Genomic DNA, 22,771 nt, shown 5'->3' with positions numbered 1-22,771 from the left:
AATAACATGCAAAGATAACAGTATTTGCTTTAATCCTGTTTGGCTGTTTTTGTGGGCGGAGTCAGTAATCTGATCTGCTCTTGCTTGTGCTCGGCATGCTGTTCGCAGCAACATTGGTGGCCATTTTGTGTTTCTACAGTGGCAGACAGAGAGGAGGGGGGTTGGGCAATAAATGCACAGCTAGTTTTGTTGTTCTTTGCAAAACAAGTGTTCTTATTGAAGGTGAGAAATTACAAGAAGACATATTAAAGTATTTTTTTTAAATGAAAAGCTCAGATTCATCTTATTCCAGCGTGTTTATTTCTGAGTCTTCAACATGTTAGTAAATGGGTTTAAGAATCAACTCATGTAGAAACTGAAATGTGACATTTTAATGCACCAAGTGATCTACCTATGAGAAGTTAAAAATTAGTATCTTTGATCCTGTTCGTAGAAAGGATCCACCCTCTTGCTGGAATGGTTCAGCCTGTTTAACACCAACCCCTCCCTGCTGTTTGAGAGGCTGGACAGATAGAGACTCCTCAGTGTGGCAGGCTTTGCTCTGTTTTTTTTTTTCCCCCACTTGCTGCAACTAGCCTGCAACTGTGTGGCTAATATGCGCCAGTTGTTACTTGCACACGTAAGGAATGCTGAGAGAATGAGTGGAAAAATATGCTAATGTGCAAGGAAAGGATTTAAATAGACCTCTTAGGAGGATTGATGCTACCTGTTTGGTTTAATCTAGAGATTAGGTGTGTTCCTTCATGGTCTGTGTGAAAGTAGTCAAATTAAACTGAAAGTCATTAAAAAAAGTCAGATTGCCCGTTTTAGTGCTGTGGTGGTGTTTTTTTGTTTTTTTTCCCCTTCGCTTTTGTCTGTCACGCCCCTCCCCCACTCGTTTTCCCGCCTCCCCCATAAGAGTGGTACAGTCCATGTTTGAGCAGGAGAGGCTGTTCCAGAGATACACAGGCCCTGTGTGTAAGAGACAGAAAGGGTGGGAGGACTGTGGGACCGGGGGGGCAGTTGCTTCTAGATTAGGTGTTGTGTGCCTCTGCAATTTAGCGACGGCCGTGCACTGTTAGCTAAGCTTCAACTTGGGTGATTTTTGTGTTGCTGTGCAAATTGAAAGTGGTTTATTATTTTTTTTTCTTCCAATTCTATGACACATTAAGAGAATGATTAGAATGTAAATTGTTGTTGGGAAATGGTTGTTTCCTTGGTTGTTGGTGAAATAAAGCACATTCCGATTAGGTAATTTACTAAAAAGAAAGTTCTTAGAATAATTTTCAGATTTTCAGTGCTCTACCCTGTTCTGAAAGACTCGGAAGGCGTAATATAGTTTGAAAATTTGGCGATATTTTTTTCTGCTTTGTGGCTGGAATATTTGGATTGAAGCAAAAGGCATTTGGAGAACAAAACTTGTTGTGGGAGTAACCAGAAACCAAAGTCCTCAGTTCCATTGTTATTTCACATAGTCTGTTGAACTGAAGTTAGCACTAAAGGAATGAGCCCTCCCTAATCCTGGAGCACATCTTTGTATTTTTATACTTAAATACCTAAATCTCCTAAGCTTTCAGAGTTTGGAAAAATAAAAAATACATTTACAAAGACATGCTGCTGCTGGTGGTTGGAGAGAGAGAAAAAGACACCACTTAAATGTTGTATTTTAGAAAGATAACTCTGCCAGACAATGAACAGTTTGGTCTTCTCTAAAAGCCTGTCCTTTTGACATTAGCTGTAATCTGTATGAGACCTTTGAGATCAAATTGCTATCTGACTAAGGTTCTCTGTAGTCCAAACAGAGACCGTCGGTGGAGTGACAGAACTAGGCTGAGGCTAACATGATTTGTGCTCAGTTTATAGCACATAGCACTTTAGCTGATCTCTTTGTAATTATACAGCGCAGTGACGCATTATGTGTTCCAAGGACTTCTTTTCATTTTTAATTGCATAAGAAAAATGAATGCAGCACCACATCTTCAGTCCAGTGAAAGATCATTTAAACACATTCAAAATTTACAGTGATAATCAATGTCTTTGTCATAACAGTAGCAGGTTTTACAGTGCTTTTCTTGACCTTTTTACTCAAGAAGCTACAGTTGCCTGCTGATTCTTTAAAAGACAAATAAAGGACAAACAGACACTCCTCCCCTCCTAGCCTTTTTTTGTCAGAGTGGTACAGTCCAGGCTGGGTGTTATTTCCATACTGTGCACTAGTTAGTGCTAGAGGTGGGGGATGGGTGTTGCTATGCAACAGGCTGTGCAGTGTACTTCCCCTCTGTCTGCGCACCGCTAGCTATGGCTGTAAGTGATAATCACCAGAGTGCACTTTAAAGTGCACTCTGGTGCAATATCCAGGATTTTTTATACCTGCAGGTGTATGATTCAGTTATAGCAAGTGACAAAAAAAAGGTTATTCAATTTATACTGTATGAAGTTACGCTGCATGTCACAGAAAGCACTGGGGAAGAAAGTTTTGTGTCTTTTTAAAGGGATTTGGTGATGCCCAGAATGCTCTCAGTTTGACTACACACCCTTGTGGAGAACACACCCCTGCTAGGAGCAACATGGACTGGCCCCAGCCGAGCCCCTCCCCTTTTCTTTTATATTCTGGCACCGCCATCTCAGCTGCTCCCAGCTTCAACAATCAGCAAATAATATGGAGGGCCCTTTCCCACACATCCTGCGGAAGGTTGCCATTTCTTTTTTTAAGCATGCTTTACATTTCTGCCTCATTGAGACTGATTTGTTCTTCCTGTTTTAAGGTTCATGTTTTAGCTAAACCTTTAGAGTATTCTCTAGTAGGAATAAAAAAAAGGTTTATACTTAAAGTTTGTACTTTTGTTGTTGCAGAGACCAAAATGTTCAGATTAGTTAACTTGTGTTTTGTTTTTTTTGTTGTTTTTTTTGTTTTTGTTTTTTGAATCATTGTTCTTCGGGATTGCCTAAGTAGATGCCAACACTTACCACATCTCTGCTGCATATAAATTATATTATTGTGCAGATGATGTTGTATGTGTAATAACCCTACAGGTGTGAGGAGGGAGGTCACATGGCAACTTTTACAGAGGTCATTAAAATTTCTTTGCTCAAACTGGATGAACTTGATGACCTACAGAACAGCTTTGGATGTTTGGTGAAATTGCTGGTTGCTTTTGTTGCTACTGCTATCCTTGCATTCCTCTCCTTCACCCTCACAAATCTGTGACATCAGTTCCTGTGTGGTTTCTGTGTGTAAAACTTGAAAATGTAGGACTTCCTTCTAAACAAAGTACTAAATGACCTCCATTTGTATTATGGAATGGTACTTGTGAATACAGCATTTGCTTTATTATAAACACTGAGAAATTTTGGATCCCATAAACTATGAGATATAAAAATGGGTAGTAGCTGAGTTGCTACAAAGTTTAATTCTCTTTCATAACTGCTTTGAATGAGCAACAAGTCACAACAGGCACCAAACTTCAGAAGATCTGTACAAAAAGCAGAGATGGACTGAGACATCAACTGGGTTTACCAAAGACGAAGTGATTGGAGCTGAATGTTGACAAGTCGATCTAAAACTAAGTAAATAATATTGGTTACTTTATTACCCTGGATATCTTCTTGAAAGGTACTATAGGTACCTTTGAAAGCCTCTACAAATTAGGGTTGGGTGTTGTGGCTTAAAAATAAAATACATTTTCATTTTCATACCAAGACTGATTTCCAATTTTAATCTATTTTTTTTATTTCCTAAAACCTGGCTTTATTCTCAGTAATCTATTTTGGGAGATGACCTGAATTCAAAGTCCAGATTTGTACAAGCTGTAAAATATGCTTGTGAAACAAGATGGTAGGCCTTAGGGGTGCTGACTTTACTCTGTGCTACGGAAGCCCAAGGAGTGAATTGGTAAAAAAAAAAAAAAAAAAAAATTCTCAGAAATCTAATTTTCGTGAAAAGAAAATCGGATTAGTTGATAAAATCGATTTATTCCCTTGCTCTACTATAAACATTAGAGAAGATACGGTTGATGGAGGAAGTCGTATTTTAACCGACTCAGATCGCACAGCTAGAGAATGAACACTTGTGACATCGTGCAGCGGTAAATAAGTGAATAAGGATGCTACATTTCAATGTGTGTGCAACGTCACTTCAAGGCTGTAGACTGTTCATAGTAATCTGATACCAGGTACATTTAACTTATATGAACAATCATGTAAAGTTCATCTTGGCAAAAAGCAGTTAAACAAAAAGATCGGGAGTGTATGTAGCTAAAGTTGGCCATTTTCAGTATCAGCTATGTATTAAAAATGAAGTTATCACAAAGATTGGTGAAGCTATCTGAAAGGATTCTGTGCTTTCCATGACATATCCAGTTATGTCTATGGTACACTGAAGCTGAGAGAGAGCAGGACTTAAAGCAGGTAATGGGAAGGCTGGATGCAAAGTTTTCTTTTTTCTTTTTTCAACTTTCACCCCATTTCTGTCACCAAGTAAGCTGGATTTAAGTGTTGGCAGCATTATAATAAGTATTTTGTTTTGGATTTGCACTCACTAGGGAGCTCACACAGAGTGCAATGCTAGCAAACGACTGATGCTAATCGCTAACATAAGATGCTAGATTTGATATATTTCACATCCTCTCTGAGGTCACGTATACAGCATTTCAGATTGTTGTCCCAAACAAGTAATTTTCTGTTTTACATGAAGTTACTACAACACGTACTAAATGTTGCAGCACAAAGTACTAAAAAGAATGACTGTAGTGAAACAGAAGACACTTTTGGGTTGACAGACATTTTCATACCCTGAGTTTTACAAGCTTATAACATAATGAAGGTTTTTTTTTCTATTAACGCAAGAGGAGAATATCTTTTTGTCTTCACCTTTTAATGCTGTCAGCGTTTGACCTTTTCAAAATTTCGGCTGTTTATCAAAAAAGTGGCAAAAAAAAAGTTGGGAAAGATCAGCATCACTCTCTCATTTGCACTAAAACCTGATGTTGTCATACTGATGACTTTAGCAAGTGAAACAAGAAGGAAAGGTTTATCAGCAAACCATGCTATCTTGAAGGAAACATAGCACGCTTTTAACATTATTAACTTGCAATTAACATGTTTAACAATAAAAATGGTGATTTTTCTGGTTCATAAATATTGCATGCAATAACTTTCTCACATTTCTGCAAAGTGTTGCTGCTGGCAAAGTTTTCTGATTACAACAATTACATTAGGGTAAATGGCCGTATGTCTGATGAATTTAAGAAAGAACTCGTACTAGCTACTAAAACAAGAAGTTACATGTTTTGAAAAATTATATTATTTCAATAGTTTGCTTTCTGGTTGCTGATGCCTTCTGCTCAGCAAGGACACCTTATTATACACGGTTGCGCTGCAACCCAATCCATCTGACGGAGTCCTTTTTCAGCTAGCTACAGATTTCAGCTTAACAACGAACAGCAGAGCTGGCAGCCATTTTGAGTTTTTGCACCGAATCCAGGCTCGGTTATTGAGGCCGTAGGATGGGGGAGGGGAGACAATATGCTCTGCGTGGTCTGCAATCAGATTGGAATGTGAAGTGGAACATTGATCATTCTTGCTATTTTACATCGCCCCATTTCTTAATGCTGACTGTTTTCTTTCTTAAACATTGTTATTGTATTAAACAGTACAAAATGCCTCATTTTTTTTTTAAGCCAAAGATTTGATAATCATTGCAAGGAGCATGCTTCCAGTGGGAGAACAGAGCAGAGATGGTTTAGGGTGTTGAGCGTGTGCGCCAGCATCCTGCGCTGGTGCTTTACAGTGTAAAGTATACACTCTGTCCTAGTACTTTTCCACATACATAGAGCTGCCTGCAAAGGTGCAGAAGGCTAAATCAAACATTGTTTGACTGTAGCGGTGTCACATGACCGAGTCTGCTGCAGTCCTACAGATCAGCAATGCAGAAACAGTAAAGCTAACCAACTTTACACAGAAAATGATCATCAGACCCAGCTTTTAAACCTTATTCCCGCCACGAAGCCAACAGAAACCTTTAGCTCTGCTGTTGATCCCAACGTATTGATTGGAGATTTTTGATTATTTAAATACGGAAAGAAAAGTCAGCATTTGATGATTGTCTCAACTGTCAACATGGTGATAAGTCTTGTCTGGTGTTTGACCAAATAAGAAAGTTTGTCATTGTTAATAAAATGTTTTTTTTTTAAGTATCTTTCTGCTGCATTTCAGCAGAACAGCTCTTTATATAGTTGTTGTTGTGTTGATCTTTTTCTGTGTGCTACGATGTTAGAAGCTCTACATACTTCAATAAATCTCTTCAGGATTCTGATGGATCTTTTTTTTTTTCCAGCGGAGCTAAATTTAGGCTTACATCATAATTTGTTCGACATGTTTGTTGCTAAAAAAATCACTTAAAGAATCTTTATTTTTTTTATTTTTTTTTACCTGTTCAGGTTGCCGACAAAGCTGGTGTTAAATCCATGACCAAGGACCTTTTGGTTTGTTTTTTTTTTTTTTTTTTTACCTGTTCAGGTTGCCGACAAAGCTGGTGTTAAATCCATGACCAAGGACCTTTTGGTTTGAAGGTGAGTCCCAGATTAAAGGTCTAACTTATTTTATTAGTATTGCTGTTTTTGCAGCAATTTCCCTCATCATATATATTTGAATGTAAATCTCATTAATGAATGAAAGAGCTCTCAGTTATGTAGGCTCCTAAAATGGAGATTTAAAGCAATTCTACAACTAGCCTTAGTTGTACCGTGTGTGGGGAAACAAAAACCTTGTACGGACAGCCTTCCATGTTTTGCATAACCTCTTTGCTGCTGCAAGGACTGCCCCAGTTAGTCCGCTCTGATTGGCTGAGGATTCCGCCAATAGCTGAAGTGGGGGAAGGGAGAAAGCCTGGGCTACAGCTGCTGTTTCAACTCAGTGTCCTTTTCTTCTGTTCTCTGGATCCGGGCTTAGGTAAACAGGAAGTTGATGGCCCAATCCAAACAAAATTAGGATTTTAGACTTCATTTTTCTTTTTTTTTCTTTTTTGTTGATTGACTCAAAAAAGAGGTTCTGACTTACAGAGATGCTACTTTTGGATCTGCCTCTAAAACAGAGACAATATGGATCAGATTTTAAGGATCTGCCTGATTTTACTTTAAAACTGAGAAATCGGCTGCAGAATACTGTTTATTTCGAACTGATTGGTTCTCAGAGCTGTGAAGGAACCCTCTAGAAAAGAGCAAACAAAAAGGTAGAAGAGCTCCACAGTGACCTCTAGTGTTTTGGATCAGGCTCTACAGCTGTCGGGGCGTAACGACCAGACTCCTGGGCGGAACTGACTGGTCCAGCCTTTGAAATCTAATCTATTCTTGTCACCTTGCAGGAAGAAATGGAAGTTATGACAGAGGAAAAAAAGAAAATTTTTCGTGCCAGGAAAACCATGAAGATTAGTGATCGTCTGCAACTGGAAAGCCTTCACAGCACTTTACTGAACTCTGCTCCGGGTCTGTCCAACCCGTCCCCGCCGCCGCTGGTGAATGGCACGCATAAGGAAGACGGGCAAAAGGTCGGCGACAAGGAGCAAAGCAGCTCCTCCGACCCCAACTCTCCTCAGGCGGCTTCCCCCGCCACTCCGGGATCCCTGAGCTCGCCGGCGCCCTTCCTGTCCCTGAATCTGTCGCCCTCCCCTGGCTCTTCCCAAAGTCCCAACCCACAGGAAGAAGCTACGTCTCAGTCGTCGCTACCACCCTCAGAATCCCACGATGCAAAGAAGATGGAGGATGAAGAGAAGAGAAGTTCTTCACCGTCCCCACAAAGCGCGTCTGCCGCACCGGTGTCTGCAGAACGTACAGAGCAACAGAAGGAAGACGCTGATGTGATTCCAGTGGATGAAACTGAGGTAAATGCTCAGAAATCATCGACATTCAAAACGCTTTATTTAATATTTAGCTACATTTAATGGTGACTTTGAATTTAAAAAAGTTTACCGTTAATATATTGAATTAATTCATTGTTGATATCCTCATTCAGGATAAAACGGCTGCACCAGAGGAAGTAGTTGAGGAGTTGGAAAAGGACTCTGACAAACAGTCTCCTGAACCATCTGCAATGTCTGAATGTATAGAGCCAATGGACGAAGAAAACGACTCAACAAACGTAGACTCTGAGGAATCCTCGTCCACAGCAAAACATGAAAAGCCTCCTTCCCCCGGCGAAGCACCCTCCGATTCTTCAACACATCCCCCTGCGTCTGGTGAGGACAAACGACCAACAGCTGAAAGCAAAGAGGAAGACAGCGACAAAGCCTCTGTTGAGAAAGACTCGAATGCGGAGGAAAAAATGGAGGTGAACTCAGTGAAAGTGGAGTTCAAAAAGGAAAAAGGTGATGCTGGACAAGAGGAAGGACCAACTCGACCATCATCCACCCCACCTTGTAACACAGGTATAGAAATCATAACAAGCTCCTTCTATTCCTCCCATATAAGAAAAATAGATCTGAAGTAAAACTGCCATAAATGTCACCTTAGATCAGTGTTTCTCAATTCCGGTCCTCAGGCCCCCCTGTCCTGCATGTTTTAGGTGTTTCCCTTCTGCTACACACCTGGATTGAATCTGTGGGTGATTAACGGGCTTCTGCAGCACTTGATGGTCATGCAGTCTTCTGAATCAGCTGTTCTGGGATAGAGGCATATCTAAAACATGCAGAGCAGGGGGGGCCTGAGGACTGGGATTGAGAAGCACTGCCTTAGACAAAATAACAGACTTGGACAAGCATGCCTTGCAAAAGTATTTTTTTGTGCTTGTTGCATGTTTGTCAAGTGAAAGATTTGGTTTTCAAAGTTTTCTTTTTTCAAAATATTTTGCTGTAAAGTTTGGCTCCTTTAAAAGTGTTTTTTTTTGTGTGGGGGGGAGGGAGTATGTTTCAACTAGCTTTGCATCTATGTAGGGTTAGGATGTAGAACAACAACTGAGCCAAACGGGGTCATTACCAGTGTGTCTTCGTTTCACTCACAGATAAAGGGCAGAAGAGCTCAAACTCGGGACTGAAGCGCACTTTATCAGAGGGAAATGAAAACGATGCAGTGACTGTGAAGAGAGAGGGGAAGAGGCCCAAGGTTGAGCACGAGGAGCTGGAGGCCCAACTGGAGCTCAAAATCACCGCAAAAGGTGGCAACCAGCAAAAACTGGAAAAGGTTTGTTTTCTGCGTCTCTTGGGCTGGCAAAAAGATTTCTCATGTTTGTGACGAACAAGCTCGCAGAATATTTATTTCCTTTCTCAGATCGTCCAGCAGCTTGTGAATGAGCGTCTGAAGATCTTGGAGCTGACAATCTTTGACAAACATTTCCAGGAGTTAAAGGACAGAGTAGATAAAATCGATTGTGCCACTAAACACCAAACTGCCATCAACTCACTCCAAGTAAGTAAACGGGGAGTCTTCCTCTTGAAGAAAATCTACAGGCTTGTAACACCGCTAGGAATCTAACTTTTTTTATTCATTTCTCTAAGAGCAAGATTGCTCGACTGGCCAAAAAGTTTGGAGAGGCGAATCAGGTGTCAGAAAACAAAAGAAAACAGGAGGTAAAATGGGATTTTCTGCCTTATTGCTTCGTATGGTTGACATATTTAAAGTTGTAGTGAGATCATGCCATAAAACAGGGGCTAGGTAATTCTCTCTCTTTTTTTTTTCTCAAATGGCAACGTGAGCCATCGATTGTTATAAGGGGCTGGATGCACACTGCTGATCCAAAAATGTTGCTATGTAACTTAAATATGATTTTAATAAGATTCTCCCAAAAGTACTAGGAAGAAAACTGCTACATCAAGACTGTTAGAACATTCTCCCCAAGTAGAACCTTTTTGAGTTAATAAATAATTAAAATACGGCTGGACAATATTAGAAAATCGTAGTGTTGTTGCTTCCAACTCAGTATCTTGTGTGTCATAACTACCATCATATGTGTCTTTTGTCGCCTTCTAGTTAAATAGCATATTGGTATTTAGGCTGCACAATATTAGAACATCTTGTAACAGCGATGATATTGTTAAATATTGCGATATTATTTGCAGTACATGTCCATTTTCTTCTGTCTTTTTTCATCTGTGGTTCCTACTGTTAACATTTTGGGTGACATCATTTGTGTTCAGTGAGCAACTCGTGCTTTGAGGTGCTGTCCATCTGACTATATGTCATATTAGGAAATAAAATGCAAGTTCATAGCACTAAGAATATATTAGCCAACAATTAATATGGGAAGAATACTTAACTTTACTCTACATTCATCCATAAATCTTGTGGTTGCCACTGTAATTTGAGATTTGGTCATTTGGAGGGGCTGCACCGATTTATTGGCCAGCCGGTTTCCTTAATCTTGGGAGATCAGTGATCGTCCGATGCTTACATGTGACACTGATCTCATCCATCTCAGCAAAGATCTAAAAATCAACCACTGTCCTCTTCTGCTCTCCCTTGAGAGAGGTTTGACTGATAGACCGGCCCACCAGATCATGCCTGCACGTTTGCAGTAAATGGTCACCCCAACTCAGCAACGTTTTTACTATCTTTAGCAACCTTTCAGGCAAGAACAATTAATATCAGGCAAAAACGGAATCGGCAAGTCGGGCTTTTCCAAGATCAGCATTGGACTAGAAAACTGTAATCGGTGCACTCCTAGTAATTTGTGTTTTTTTTTTTTTTTTCTTCTTTGTCAACTTAGACTCGCTTCTTGTTTGTGACTCAGCTCTTAAGTAACCAACCTTTGATGCCATGCTGCACTAACTTTAGCTGGTTTTTAGCATGTCTTAAATTAGTTTGTTTTTACTTCCTTTATTCTTCATAGCTACGTTTTGAGTCCTTTGCTGCCTGCGGTGTTACTAGGGTGCGACATTGTGACAAAACAATTCAGGGCCACAAAAGGAATTTGTCACTCAAATTTCAGTCTTCCTTACAAAATTAACTAAAAGAAAAAAAACATCCTTCAAAACATTCTTGTTACCTCAACCACAGACTGGCCTTTCAGCAGAGGGTCTAAAATGTCTAGGTCTGATCTAAAAGATGACCGTTTGATTTCCACAGGCGTTTGCTGCTGCTGCCGCTGCTGCTACTGCTGCTGCCGCTGCTACTGCTGCCGCCAAGACTGCAACTGTTACAAACAACTCCCAAGTTCAGCGGTAAGTACCTGCTCACCAAGTGTAGTTACCGTTGTGGTTGTTAATTTACGAAACTAATGTAGCTTCTCAAATCTATAACGGTTATTTTTACAAGTTGACTGGAAACTCGCCTTTTCAAGCCTTTATCATCATGTGACTGAATATTTCCGCAGCAGCTGTGTTTTGTACGTAAAGGCTGTCTGTAATATTTTGTGTGACTAGAATTTGGCTTTTTGTAAGAACGTGACAATACCGGACTGAAGCCAGTACTACACAGGAGACCGTGCAGAGCGCCATCCGATGACATTGTCCCAGGTTGCTAAGTGTAACCAGTAAAAGTGAACATAAAGCTAATGGACAGAAAAATTCAATCCTCCTATCCTGTCAGGATCAGCTTTAGAGCACTTCCTAGTACTTGCTAGGAATAAACGCACCCCCCCTCCCCGTGCCCCGGTGTTTTTCACCTTTTGTCCTGAGTCTTGTGACGTTCTACAATGTGATAACCTGAGCGTTTCTTCAGGCAGTGCAGAGTGTAGTTAAAACTGCACCTCTCCTCCCAACAGCGTGCTCCGTGGGCAGACAGTTGAGGCGCCCAGAGAGGGAGGGGCGCCCTCTCTTGGCAGGACTCCTGCACTGCCTGTCAAGAAGGAGAAAGAAGAGCTGGAAATTAAGGAGGAGAAGGAGCCAGACATGGCGCGCCATACCGCCATGGCAAGAATGCTGGCAGAGCACAGTGAGGGAAGATGCAGAGCTGATGTAAAGCTCCGCACAATTTCGTCTCAGTTGGAGAGAGTACTTTATCACAACTGCCAGAGAAGCTCAGGGAATCCCAGACCCGACCGCTATGCGTCCTACATATTCCGGTACTTGGTGCCATATGACGTCTACTGTGACTGGGTCGCAAAGGTCAATTATGTTGGACTGATGGGCAAGGAGGCTCTGCCCAGAAACCTGAGGAGGACAATAAGGATGTACATCGACCGTCGTTTTCCGTTCCTGTCCACTGACAGGTGGAGAGAGATCCGAGACGCCATCAATGAAATACTCCGAGTAAAGAGGAGGCCAGATTTTTTCCGCGAATACGACGACAGTACTCCTTTGCTCTTTTGACACAGCGAAGTGAAAACATTCTGGGACAATTGTCAATGATCAACCTAGAGCACATAAGACACTTTATTTAGACGAATCACTAACATGTTAACACGGACTCCTGGTGGCTTTACATCATTTGAAAAAAAAAAAAAAAAAAGAAGAAACATTTAAACCTGACGCTGTAATGTAGAATTAAACCTGAACTTTGCCTGTGAGCTGGAGTCTCTATCTGCAAGATGTGAAAAAATGGCTGTATGAAATGGAATAAAATTATTTGTCCCCACCACCACACAGTTAGTCGTCATCCTGTCAATGGACGTACTTGGCTTCTTATATCAGTAATCCTAAGCATAAGCAATCTTTCTGAACAGGCCAGTCCGGACCTCTGTTGAAGTCAAGCAGACTACAGCAGCTGTTGGTTCATCCAGCACCGCTGGTAAGTAAAAACGCTTCAAAATTATTCACATAACTTCAACTTGACCTTATTTTGTTCAGTTCCGACCTCAAAGTTATGAAGTGGCACATTTGTATTCAGCACCCCATGCAGAGTTAGTTAAATACCAGAGACACTTAAAATGACTTTTAATTTATGGGGGAGTTTATGCAGCATTCACTTTATAGAACATGCTGTTGGCTGCACTGGTTCCAATCACTATGCTACTTTGAGGTTGTGGTGAGGGAACAACATTCTTCTTCAAAATATTCCAATTTGCTGACTTTTGGCCAAGTCACTCCATAGATGTGTTCTGAAACTCCACAAGATCTGAAGTTAGACAAACTGCTGCACAGAAAACATCCATGAGTTTATGTACTGAGTGCATGTTTTTGGCACAAACTATGTGAGCAAGTCAGGATCACTAGTTTACTCTTTGTTCATCTACGTCGTATAGAATTGTCTTTAACAAAGCTGACGTGGAGCAACCACTTCCCAGAATGCACTGTGACGTGACGCTTGTGGGCATTCTCTATAGATTAAACGGCAACCCTCGATTCTAAAACCCCTCTACAACTTTCTTCCTGACATATCTTCTATGTTGCTTGGGATTTTAATTCAAAAAGCATTTTAAAAACCATGAATCACTTTGATTCAACTTCAGAATGATGAACTCCAGATGCCCTGGGTTGAAGTTTGTGGTTGACAAAATTAATGTGTTAAGGATTCACAAAATAACCAAATTACAGGGTATCTCAAAGTTTCCATGGCTCTTTCTTACTCATCCGCTTGATTTTTCTAATTTGTCAATGCAGTGGTTCCAGTCGCTGCTCCTCTGTCGGTCTCTACAGCGCCCCCAGCTTCCGCCTCGGCTTCAGCCCTAGCCCCAGCTTCCACCTCCACCACCACCCTAGTCCCCTCCATCTTGCAGCTGATCACCTCCAGCTCTAACGCCGCCTCCACATTTTCCACCGGCATCACCACTCAAAGCCAACCGGGCACTCTGGTGCTGAAAACAACACCCGGGAGCAGCATGGTGACCGCAGGCCAGCCACTGGTTATCCAGCTGCCTCTGTCGGTCAACGGCCAAACAGGAACGCTCGTCAACTTCCCCGTCTCCTCTTTGGCTGCAGCCACTTCCCTGAACAAGGCCAAAACCACTCCGTCCACCACCACCTTCATCCTCAAGCCTTCTCCTGCGGCCAACACGGCGTCAGCCCCCACCTCCACAGCTGCCGCCCTTCCCACTCTGCAGGCCTCTTCCGGGCAGGTGGCCACAACGCAAATCTCCCTAGCCCGAGCCGTGTATCAAGGTGGGGCGGGAAGAATAACCACACCCAACGCCGGGGTGTCAGTGACCACAGTCAGAGCCCCGGCTCAGTCTGTGTCCGTGGCCGGCGCTGTGTCTTCAGCCTCGTCACCTGCAACCTCAGGGCCAGCAGCAACGGGCTCCACCGCACCAGGAACACCACAGGGGATGTCTCTCACATCCAAGACAGGTGAGGGAATTGTAGGATTAGTGGGCCAATGCTCACTTCCTCTCCTCTTAGTTACACATCTTCATCAGCAATGTTCTATTCTACTTAGACAACCAAGCTTCTGTACCCACTCCATCTAAAGCAGCTGCACCTCCCCCTCCAGCACGACCCAAAGGCTCTGTCATTGACCTCACCGAGGATGACGACGATGTACAAGGTACAAAGGAGCGTTTTTCTCATTTAAAAACTGATTTGGAGTCTTTTTTTTTCATCATGATCCAACTATCATGCTTCCTGTGTTATTCAGTGACAGGGGTGAAGACTGCGCAAGGTGCAACGCCCTCCTCTGGCCCCCGGCCTAACCCAGTGATCAGCATTCCTAACAGTAAGAGCAACAAATTACAATGAGCATGAATTTATTTTCTATTTTAAAACTTAATGCCAGCCCCAATTTTCCTCACCTATGATAAAGATGAGTGAAAAGCCTTCAAATAAGTTGATCTTTTATTGTGGTTACAAAATCTGAGAAAAATCCACCATCTGCCACTAATGAGCTGTTCATCCTCATTTCTGTGAAATTACGGGTAACGTGAACAGACAGAGGGATCTTTAACTCTAGGATGGCTGTGACGGTGCGTTTGACTGCTTTTCATTTTGCATGTTTAATTACTTTATCAAAGCAAAGCATACAAATCCTTGCTGGTCCCCGACGTTTCTGAAAAACTATGTAAATATTCATAATTAAATGGATTTCATATTTAGTGTTCAAAAGACAAATGAAATACAATCGTTTCTACCTGTTTTGGCCACAGGCGGGCATTTTGTGCTGGTCTACTTTGATTTTTCTGGGAAAGATAAAAATAGAAGGTGGGAAATATGACAGCAATGTGTCAAAGAGCATCTGCAGCAGTGTTTGTTCTCCTAATTGTTTATTTTATGTCTGAAACTATGAAGAAAGATAGAAAATTACACAAAGGTATCAAACAGTCCCTCCAGGTTTTTACGATTCAGCAATCGCAAAATCAACTCACCACTGCATTTTTTGCAGAAATGGCCTAAATCATTGTTCTTTGTGTCGTTTCTTTGGGTTTATTTTAAATGTAATGGACATGGATGCAGACAAGAAAAGAGAAAAGAAATGGAGAAAGGTGCAGAAAAAGTTTAAGGGGAAAGACGGAGATGAAAGTCGAGGAGAGAAAGCAGCATAGACATTAGGTTCAAGTCACTGCTAACTCCCACCTGCAGGTGGCAGTATTTTTTGCTTCTAATACTGCGTCTCTAGCTTAATTTGATGTAATGTTGTAGTCTGCTTTATTGTGGATAACAAAAATCCAGCTATTTAAGTTCTGTAAAGAATACACATTTCTTTGCATTTTTTTTTCTAATCTAACTACTTCAAAATTAAGATTTTAGAAGGTGTTTGTGGAAAAACATCACAAAATTTCTTGCGAATATTTCTAAAGACGCGGTACAAAATCTGTGATTTATGAACACAAAAACAATCAGGAAATCCAGGAGGGGCTGATAAAAGAAATATGACTGTAGAAATGGCATTGGAAAGACTGAACATGGACAGCTACAATTTCGATGGACAATCTGACCTGGAGGAGGAGTCTGATGATATCGACGATTCCTTGGTGGATGAAAACTCCTCATCTTCAGAGATTGAGTCGGAGGACGACTCGAGCAAAAGGAGACCCCTAATGTTTTCTGACCGTCCCATCAAGGCATTTATAAAAGCTGAAGTGTCAGGTGAGCTTTCCTAAGCTGGGTTAATTGCAGGCACTTTGTTGGCTAAATCATCAGGTTGATGAATCATGATAATACTACAACGTAGGCCGGATTATCGTATGGCAACCTTATTTATTGCCAATTTATTTTCATCATAGGGCATACTGAACCAGCTTCCACACCTGATGCCAACACGAAGGCCAGCCTACTGGCGGCGGTGAAGGTGGAAAATGTAAAGGAGGAATCTGTGTGGACTGCTGAGCATCCAGGGAAGTGGAAGAGTGAAAATGTCCTCAGTGAAGCCACTGGCCCAACTCTCTACTCAAAGCACAGCATCAATAGTGCACTCACTGCTTTCCTGTGCATTATTGACCCAAGCATGCTAAAGCACATCAGGAAAAGTACTGTGACTGAAGCTCATCAACATCTGAGTAACAGATCGTGGGACATGACGATGTCTGAACTGAAAGCCTTTATCGGCATCCTGTATATCCGTGGAGCTAAGGGAACAAAATATATGGACTTGGGCAGTCTCTGGTTGGAGAAATGGGGCTTCTGGTTTTTCAGGGAAACGATGTCCAGAGACAGGTTCAAAGACATCATGAGGTTTCTCAGTTTCAATCAGAATAAAAATCAATGTTCACGACTGATGGAAGACAGGATCTCAGCTACCTGGAACATGTTTGTGAAGAACTGTATTGCCTGTTACAATCCAGATGCCAACATCATCATTGAAGAGCAGCTTTTCCCCACCAAGGCCAAGTGCAAATTTATAAAGTACATGGCAAACAAGCCTTGTAAATTTGGAATCAAATTTTGGCTGGCAGTGGACGTCGAGTCAAAATACATGCTGAATGGGGCTCCTCATTTGGGAGAGGAGGAAATGCTTCTAGAGGAGGAAGTAGCTGTGAATCTGTTGGAGCCATTCATGGGGAAAGGAAGAAACATCAACACTGATGGTTTCTTCCCCTTTCTAAAACTGGCTACCATCTTGGAGCCCAGGAAGATCCGCAGAAATGCCTGTAGTCTCAGTACTGTGAACCCGGATTTTATTGATGGGCTGAAGGCAAAACCAGAGTCTGTGCAATACGGCAAAAAAAAACAAAATATGGTGAGGACATTCTGGATCACATGGCAAGGAAATACTCAGTAAAGCGTGGTACACGGAGATGGTATGTTGCTTTGTTTTACAACATACTGGACCTTGCGGGAATAAATGCTCACATTCTGTTCCAGCAGTGCACTGGCACCCAGATCCCACGGTGCAGGTTTCTGCAGCAGCTAGGAGAGGAGCTTTGTGCAGTTTATAGAGGCGAGACGACCACCAAAGAAGGTTGAGCAAAGTCAAAGTCTTAGTCATTTGGACTTAAAAGTGTCCAAAAGCCTTGCAAGGAAGCAGTGCCAAGTGCGGAAATACTGCAGTAAAAATAAAACCTCTAACATTTGCAGCAAATGCCTTAAATCTGTGTGTGGGAGTTGCGCCAGGCGAACAGTGGTGATCTGCACTCGCTGCGAATGATTGATTTCTTTAGCTTCATTGTAAATAATGTACATAGTTCTTGTGTTCATTGTTCTTTTTCTGCTTTTGACATTAAATTTGTGTTCTGTTACTTTATGTCATACTTGATGTTTACTATTTACAAATATTTTTGCTGTATGTAGTCATTTCGTTTAGATTTTCGATAAGTCAACAAAATTCGCTTGTAATAGTTGAATGTTGATGATCGATGCAAGTAAAAACTTAATGCTCAATTAAACTTTGTCTACTGAATGAAAAGTCTGTTTTGGGGTTATTTTAGTTTGGGAAAAGAAAAAAAAACATTTAGATAAATAAATTATTTTAGTAGTAAACTTACAAGGTCAACAAACCGAGGTCAAAATGACTGCTTGTGGCTGTTCTAGTGTTAACTATTTCTGTTTGCGTAATTTCTTTAGTCAAGATAATAAGGTCCCAGATTCTCTTTTCTTCTCTTCCCTCTTCTTGCCAACAATTTTTTTTCTTTTCGCGATAAACACGACGAGGACTATAACCTCTGCACATAGTGTGCCCACTCTACCAACTGAGCCACCCAGCAATCCCACAAAGCAATGCATTTTCAAGACAAATCTTGGTTATTAGATATGCTCAAATTAAAATTAATTTTTTAGTTTTCATTCCGCTGCAGTAATACTTCAACAGGGGCACCAGTAAATGTGGCCAGTTCTGTATGGAAACCAGTCCTTACTGGCCCAAACCATTAATATTTCCAATGTTTAAGAAATTCACATTTATGCTTTGTTTTTATGGTATTTAATTGATGCCTATGATATAGTGTATGATTATTCCTGTTTCACAGGTACAGGACCAAGATCATCCCCAAAAACCAATCCGAACTCAACAAGCAATCCCCAGATAACGGTGCATCACCGCCCCCCACAGGTGAACATATGAAGCTTCCTTAATATATTTGATTCAGATGTATTTATAATGCTGTATTTTCTTCCACTCTAATGCAGTTATTACTGTGTAAGATAGGTTGAGCCATTAATTAGAAGTACTGCGATTCTCAGTAATTATGTATTAAGAGGTGTTTGGGATTGGTGGAAAGCATGAAAGAAACTCACTATAATATTTACTCACTTATGAAGGCATTTGTTTGCTTTTTGAAATTACAACCGCTCTTCTCATTGCTCTCTTGTGAAGGAATCCTTGAAGTCCCGCACTGTAACCACTACAACGACCCGTGGCCCCAGCTCGGCGCTCCCTCCTCTTCCTCCCGCTCCGGCGCCTCAGCGTTTGCCCCCAGAGGCGGAGCAGACCTCGCCCCCCCAGCAACTTCAGCTGAAGTTGGTGCCGGGTCAGACCGGTATCGTGCTGTCCTGGAGCGTTGCAGAAACCGATCGCACCTGCGCGACTGTGGACAGCTATCACCTCTATGCCTTCCATCAAGACAACTCTAGTAGCGGTACGGCTCAACAGCACTGGAAGAAGATAGGGGAAGTGAACGCCCTTCCTCTGCCCATGGCTTGCACACTGACCCAGTTCCAGTCTGGCTCCACGTACTATTTTGCAGTTCGAGCCAAAGACATTTATGGGCGCTACGGTTCTTTCTGTGAACCTCAATGCACAAATGTTATCAGTTCCAGTTCAAGCTAAGCCGATACAAAATAGACATTTTTTCAGCTTCTACTTATGATTTTTCTTTTTTTTTTTTCTGTTTTTATGATTTCAAATATTGTAAGCTGAACAGACAGTATCTGTAAATACGTCTTCATAAAAAAAACAAAAAAACTGGACTCAGATAAATGAACCAGCAAACTGCTGGCTGTCTGATTCCTCTGTATGTGATGTATTCTTTTGTGATCTAAGCTGTTGTGTAAAAGACCGTATTATTTTTTATTTTTGCCCTCTGCCAGGTCAGATATTTATGTTCACTCCTGCAACTCAGACCAAGACTGTTCAGTTTTGTTTGTTTTTTTTCCTTTCTTGATGACAGGTGGCAAGATTGTTCATTGTTCAACTCGATTGCACAAATATGTATACTTGTGTGGTAGAAACAGAATAACTTTTTTAAGTTCTGTCTGGCAACCAGACTTTGAAAAACATAATAAAAAGTTTTATTAAAGTTTAATCTCTTTATTTAAATTTTTGGTTTGTAATGTGCAACAGTGACCTACAGAGATCATGGTGATATGATTAATACTCTTTAGGGACCAACAGAGCCCAGTGCCCCTGCAGAACTGGCTCTGGACCTTGAGCTGAAGACATAATTGTACCAGGTGTGGGAGCTGTGCCCTCTCTTTCCCCGCACTTTTTTTGTCGTTGCAACAACTGAATTCCTTAACAAGCGGTAAAGTGTTTTATTGAGCCGTATTTAAACGCATCATGACTGCACATGCCATATCACTGGCTCTAATCTTGCCGGATGGAGGTGGTGCACCGGGGGTGGTAGATGATAATGTAAACGCTCAATAATTACCATTTAGTCCGTTACGTGGTAGCCTGATAAAAAACAAAACAAAAAAAAAAAAACAGCCGCTTGTCTACGCTATCAGCTTCGTACAGAAGGCTTGGGGCTGTCGACTATTGAGAAACGATTGCTTCCTGGAGGTGTGGCCTATTTTGAAAGTTTAAAATTTTACTCAATCGCTAACGTTTGTTCGTGACGTATGCAATGCGCCAGTTCGGCGCTACGAAAGCATACCGGAAGTTACCTGCGCTGTAAACCACTATCCCGCATCGCAAAGAGCTGAATGAGGCGGCTGTTAATTAGAGATGGGTGTATCTTTTCGACCCACAGCAAAACTGTGTCGATTCTGTGTTGATACTGTGTCACTGAATACTGACACCTGCTGGACATTAAAAGTCCCTACAGGCAACTTAGTGATTTGATGACCTAGTCCATAGAATAAGATTTAAGTCTTTGTATTTTATTGAATATTATATATTGTATTATGTCATATCTTAAGTTAAATTTAAAATATATTTGATATACAGTCAATAAATAATGTGAACATGTACCATAAAGTGAAAATTTAAGTGAATGTGTTTGGAATGAGGATGCTTGTGGATGCTTTTTTCCACAAATTTTTATTTTTAAAAAAAAGTTTTTACAACATTTTTAAATTGATCCTGTTACGCTTTATTGACAAAACTGAAAATAATTAAGTAAACACTACATTTACAGCGAACCCTTGTTTTTCTTAGGGGTTGCGTTCCGAAAATAACCCGTGATAGCCGAAATCCGTTTGTAGTTACCTTTATTTTTCACAGTTATTACACAGCACAAATAAATACTCTACACTGAAACCAAATAACAAAACCTGTTTTCAGATCAGCGGATCCGGAGTCATGTCATTAAAACGTCTCCTCCAACCTGCCCCGCGAGATTCACAGCTGTATCTACGGCAGAGCGATGGATCTCGTCAAACGAGCCTCTGGTCGGGTTTTGCGCTGCCTCTGGCCACAGTTTTTTTTTTTTTTTCCCAGCAGGCATTCAAAGTTTCAGTTTCCATCTCCCGAATGACCAATCTGCAAATACCATAACTTTATTGGCACTCAGGTAGAGAAGAAGCGCGGAGACTGTTTTTACCAATCATACAGTCAATCAGGACATATGCGACACTTAACCTGCAGAACAAAAATATGAAAGTAAACTAAGAGTCGATTTCAGCTGGATTTGGATTCAGATGATAGATCAAGTAGAAACTGACAAGAACCGGATGAAACAACAAAATGAAAACAAATGTATTTATAAGATCAAAATGGTCCTACATTGCGGAAACCTTTCATTTGAGGCTGCTCCATAGTTGACGCTGCTCCGTAAAATATTAAGAATTCGTTTGGTAAATGCTTTTGACGGATTGACAGATTCGCTTCCTTATAAACACAGTTTGCAGTTTGGCGCTTTAATATAATTTCGAAACAGTTCCTGTATCGGTCACGTGACTTGCTGAAACCAATACGCGCACCGACAGGGGTTTTGGTCTAAGGGGCTTGACGCATGCGCGGACCCATCATTACTGTTAATGTTATGTTAATATTTGGAATCGTGTCCAACGTGGGCTGAACGGCTTCGCCCACTTCCTCCGCTACCATTGCTAAAACTACAGGCAGACTAAAAGTATAAAGTAGCGCAGAAAAATCGACGTAATCGTTTTCGACCTCTCCTTCTGTTCGCTGATTGGTCCGGTAGAAAAGTACCGGAGAGAATCCAAACGAAGGGGAGAAAGCCCAGACTGTCCCGTAAGCGATGTTTTTTGAGCGGATTTGCACAGAAAGGCAATGACTAGGTTGGTTCAGTAGTGCAGCGGACAGGCAAGCCGTCACTCACCGACGGGAGATTTGTTGAGTGGGGCTGTGTGGCAGCAAACCAGCCTGAGCCAGCTAAAGGCAAAGGGGAAAAAAAAAACTTTACGCAGTTCCCCCACTCACCCCCAAACAAACCGTGTAAGTTAACCAATGCTGCTCCATGCAGATAATGCTAGCTAAATGTTTAGCCAGTGGTATTATGTGTTTTCCAGGCACATAGAGTAATTTGATATCCCAATCAAGTAGACCTAACCACTACATTCAGTTATTATAAACATGCTGCATTTCAAACTTAACTTAAAATAAATTTGACCTCTGTTTCTTTAAGAAGCTCCTGCTCTTTCCAACACTCCTCCTTCAGCACATCATGACAACCATGCTTCCATTTTGTTATTTCCAACAGGAGGACTGCAGTTTGTATTATAAGCTTCACCATTTGCTTATTGTCGATGCTGCTAGTCTGGTGAAGCTGTTGCTTGGCACACCCTAAACCTTCAACCTAATTGGGGTGGAGGTGCTCTGTGAGGTGGAAGCTTGGTTGGAGACTGCAGCTCCCAGGAGGAGCTATGTGGAAATAGACGGAGCTTTGTGGGAGCAAGAGTTTAGGCAGCATTGATTGGCTGCCAGAGATTTAAGGATTCCTTAAACATGCATGAAATAACCAATGCAATGTTTTAACTGAGAGAATACTATTATCACATAATATACCGATAAGAAAAAGGTGACTTTGAATAATATCCCTCCTTTGAGAAGAATACTGATGTTTTTATCTATGTTGCATTCCTTGATATTTATGCTAGAAATAAACCCAATCCTCTGTCATTTCTGTCCTGAAGATGTGTTCACTGTTGGTTTCCACATATTTAAATGAAATCTTTATTGTCACAATAGAAAGAGCAAAGTCAGAGAGGAGACATTAGACCAGAGACCAGCAGCAGGATGATGATGATGATGATGATGATGATGATGATGATGATGATGATGATGATGCAGTGTCTTCTCAGGTAAGGAGAGATTATAACTTGCTGAGGAAAATATACCTGCTACAGGGAGAAACTAGGCAGGTATCAGGACAGAATTTTACAGATATTTCAGAATTACTCTCATTCACATTCCAATATAATAACGATGGATAGCATCAT

The 22,771-nt window shown here is 41.3% G+C and overlaps 1 protein-coding gene across 2 annotated transcripts in view; it reads left to right on the top strand.

Annotated features, from left to right (window-relative positions):
- atf7ip (activating transcription factor 7 interacting protein) overlaps positions 1-19,449 on the top strand; it is a 34,717-nt gene extending 15,268 nt beyond the window's left edge. Inside the window, exons 1-14 of one of the 2 annotated variants that reach the window (XM_007551669.2) lie at positions 2,624-2,671; positions 6,496-6,548; positions 7,340-7,855; positions 7,987-8,398; positions 8,971-9,149; positions 9,237-9,374; positions 9,464-9,535; positions 11,031-11,125; positions 12,568-12,632; positions 13,445-14,128; positions 14,217-14,324; positions 14,415-14,492; positions 18,175-18,257; positions 18,522-19,449. In XM_007551669.2, the coding sequence (XP_007551731.1) occupies positions 7,346-7,855; positions 7,987-8,398; positions 8,971-9,149; positions 9,237-9,374; positions 9,464-9,535; positions 11,031-11,125; positions 12,568-12,632; positions 13,445-14,128; positions 14,217-14,324; positions 14,415-14,492; positions 18,175-18,257; positions 18,522-18,974 (2,877 nt within the window). In that variant the 5' untranslated portion in view covers positions 2,624-2,671; positions 6,496-6,548; positions 7,340-7,345 and the 3' untranslated portion in view covers positions 18,975-19,449. Of the gene's footprint in view, positions 1-2,623; positions 2,672-6,495; positions 6,549-7,339; positions 7,856-7,986; positions 8,399-8,970; positions 9,150-9,236; positions 9,375-9,463; positions 9,536-11,030; positions 11,126-12,567; positions 12,633-13,444; positions 14,129-14,216; positions 14,325-14,414; positions 14,493-18,174; positions 18,258-18,521 lie in introns of those variants that run through there. The other variant, XM_007551668.2, reaches the window with a different exon arrangement.
- Positions 19,450-22,771: the final 3,322 nt, after the last annotated feature.

The sequence above is a fragment of the Poecilia formosa genome, unplaced genomic scaffold, assembly GCF_000485575.1.
Source record: "Poecilia formosa unplaced genomic scaffold, Poecilia_formosa-5.1.2 Scaffold43, whole genome shotgun sequence".
NCBI classification, from domain to species: domain Eukaryota; kingdom Metazoa; phylum Chordata; class Actinopteri; order Cyprinodontiformes; family Poeciliidae; genus Poecilia; species Poecilia formosa.
Note: the sequence above shows the minus strand (reverse complement) of the source record. Positions and strands in the feature narration are given on the sequence as shown.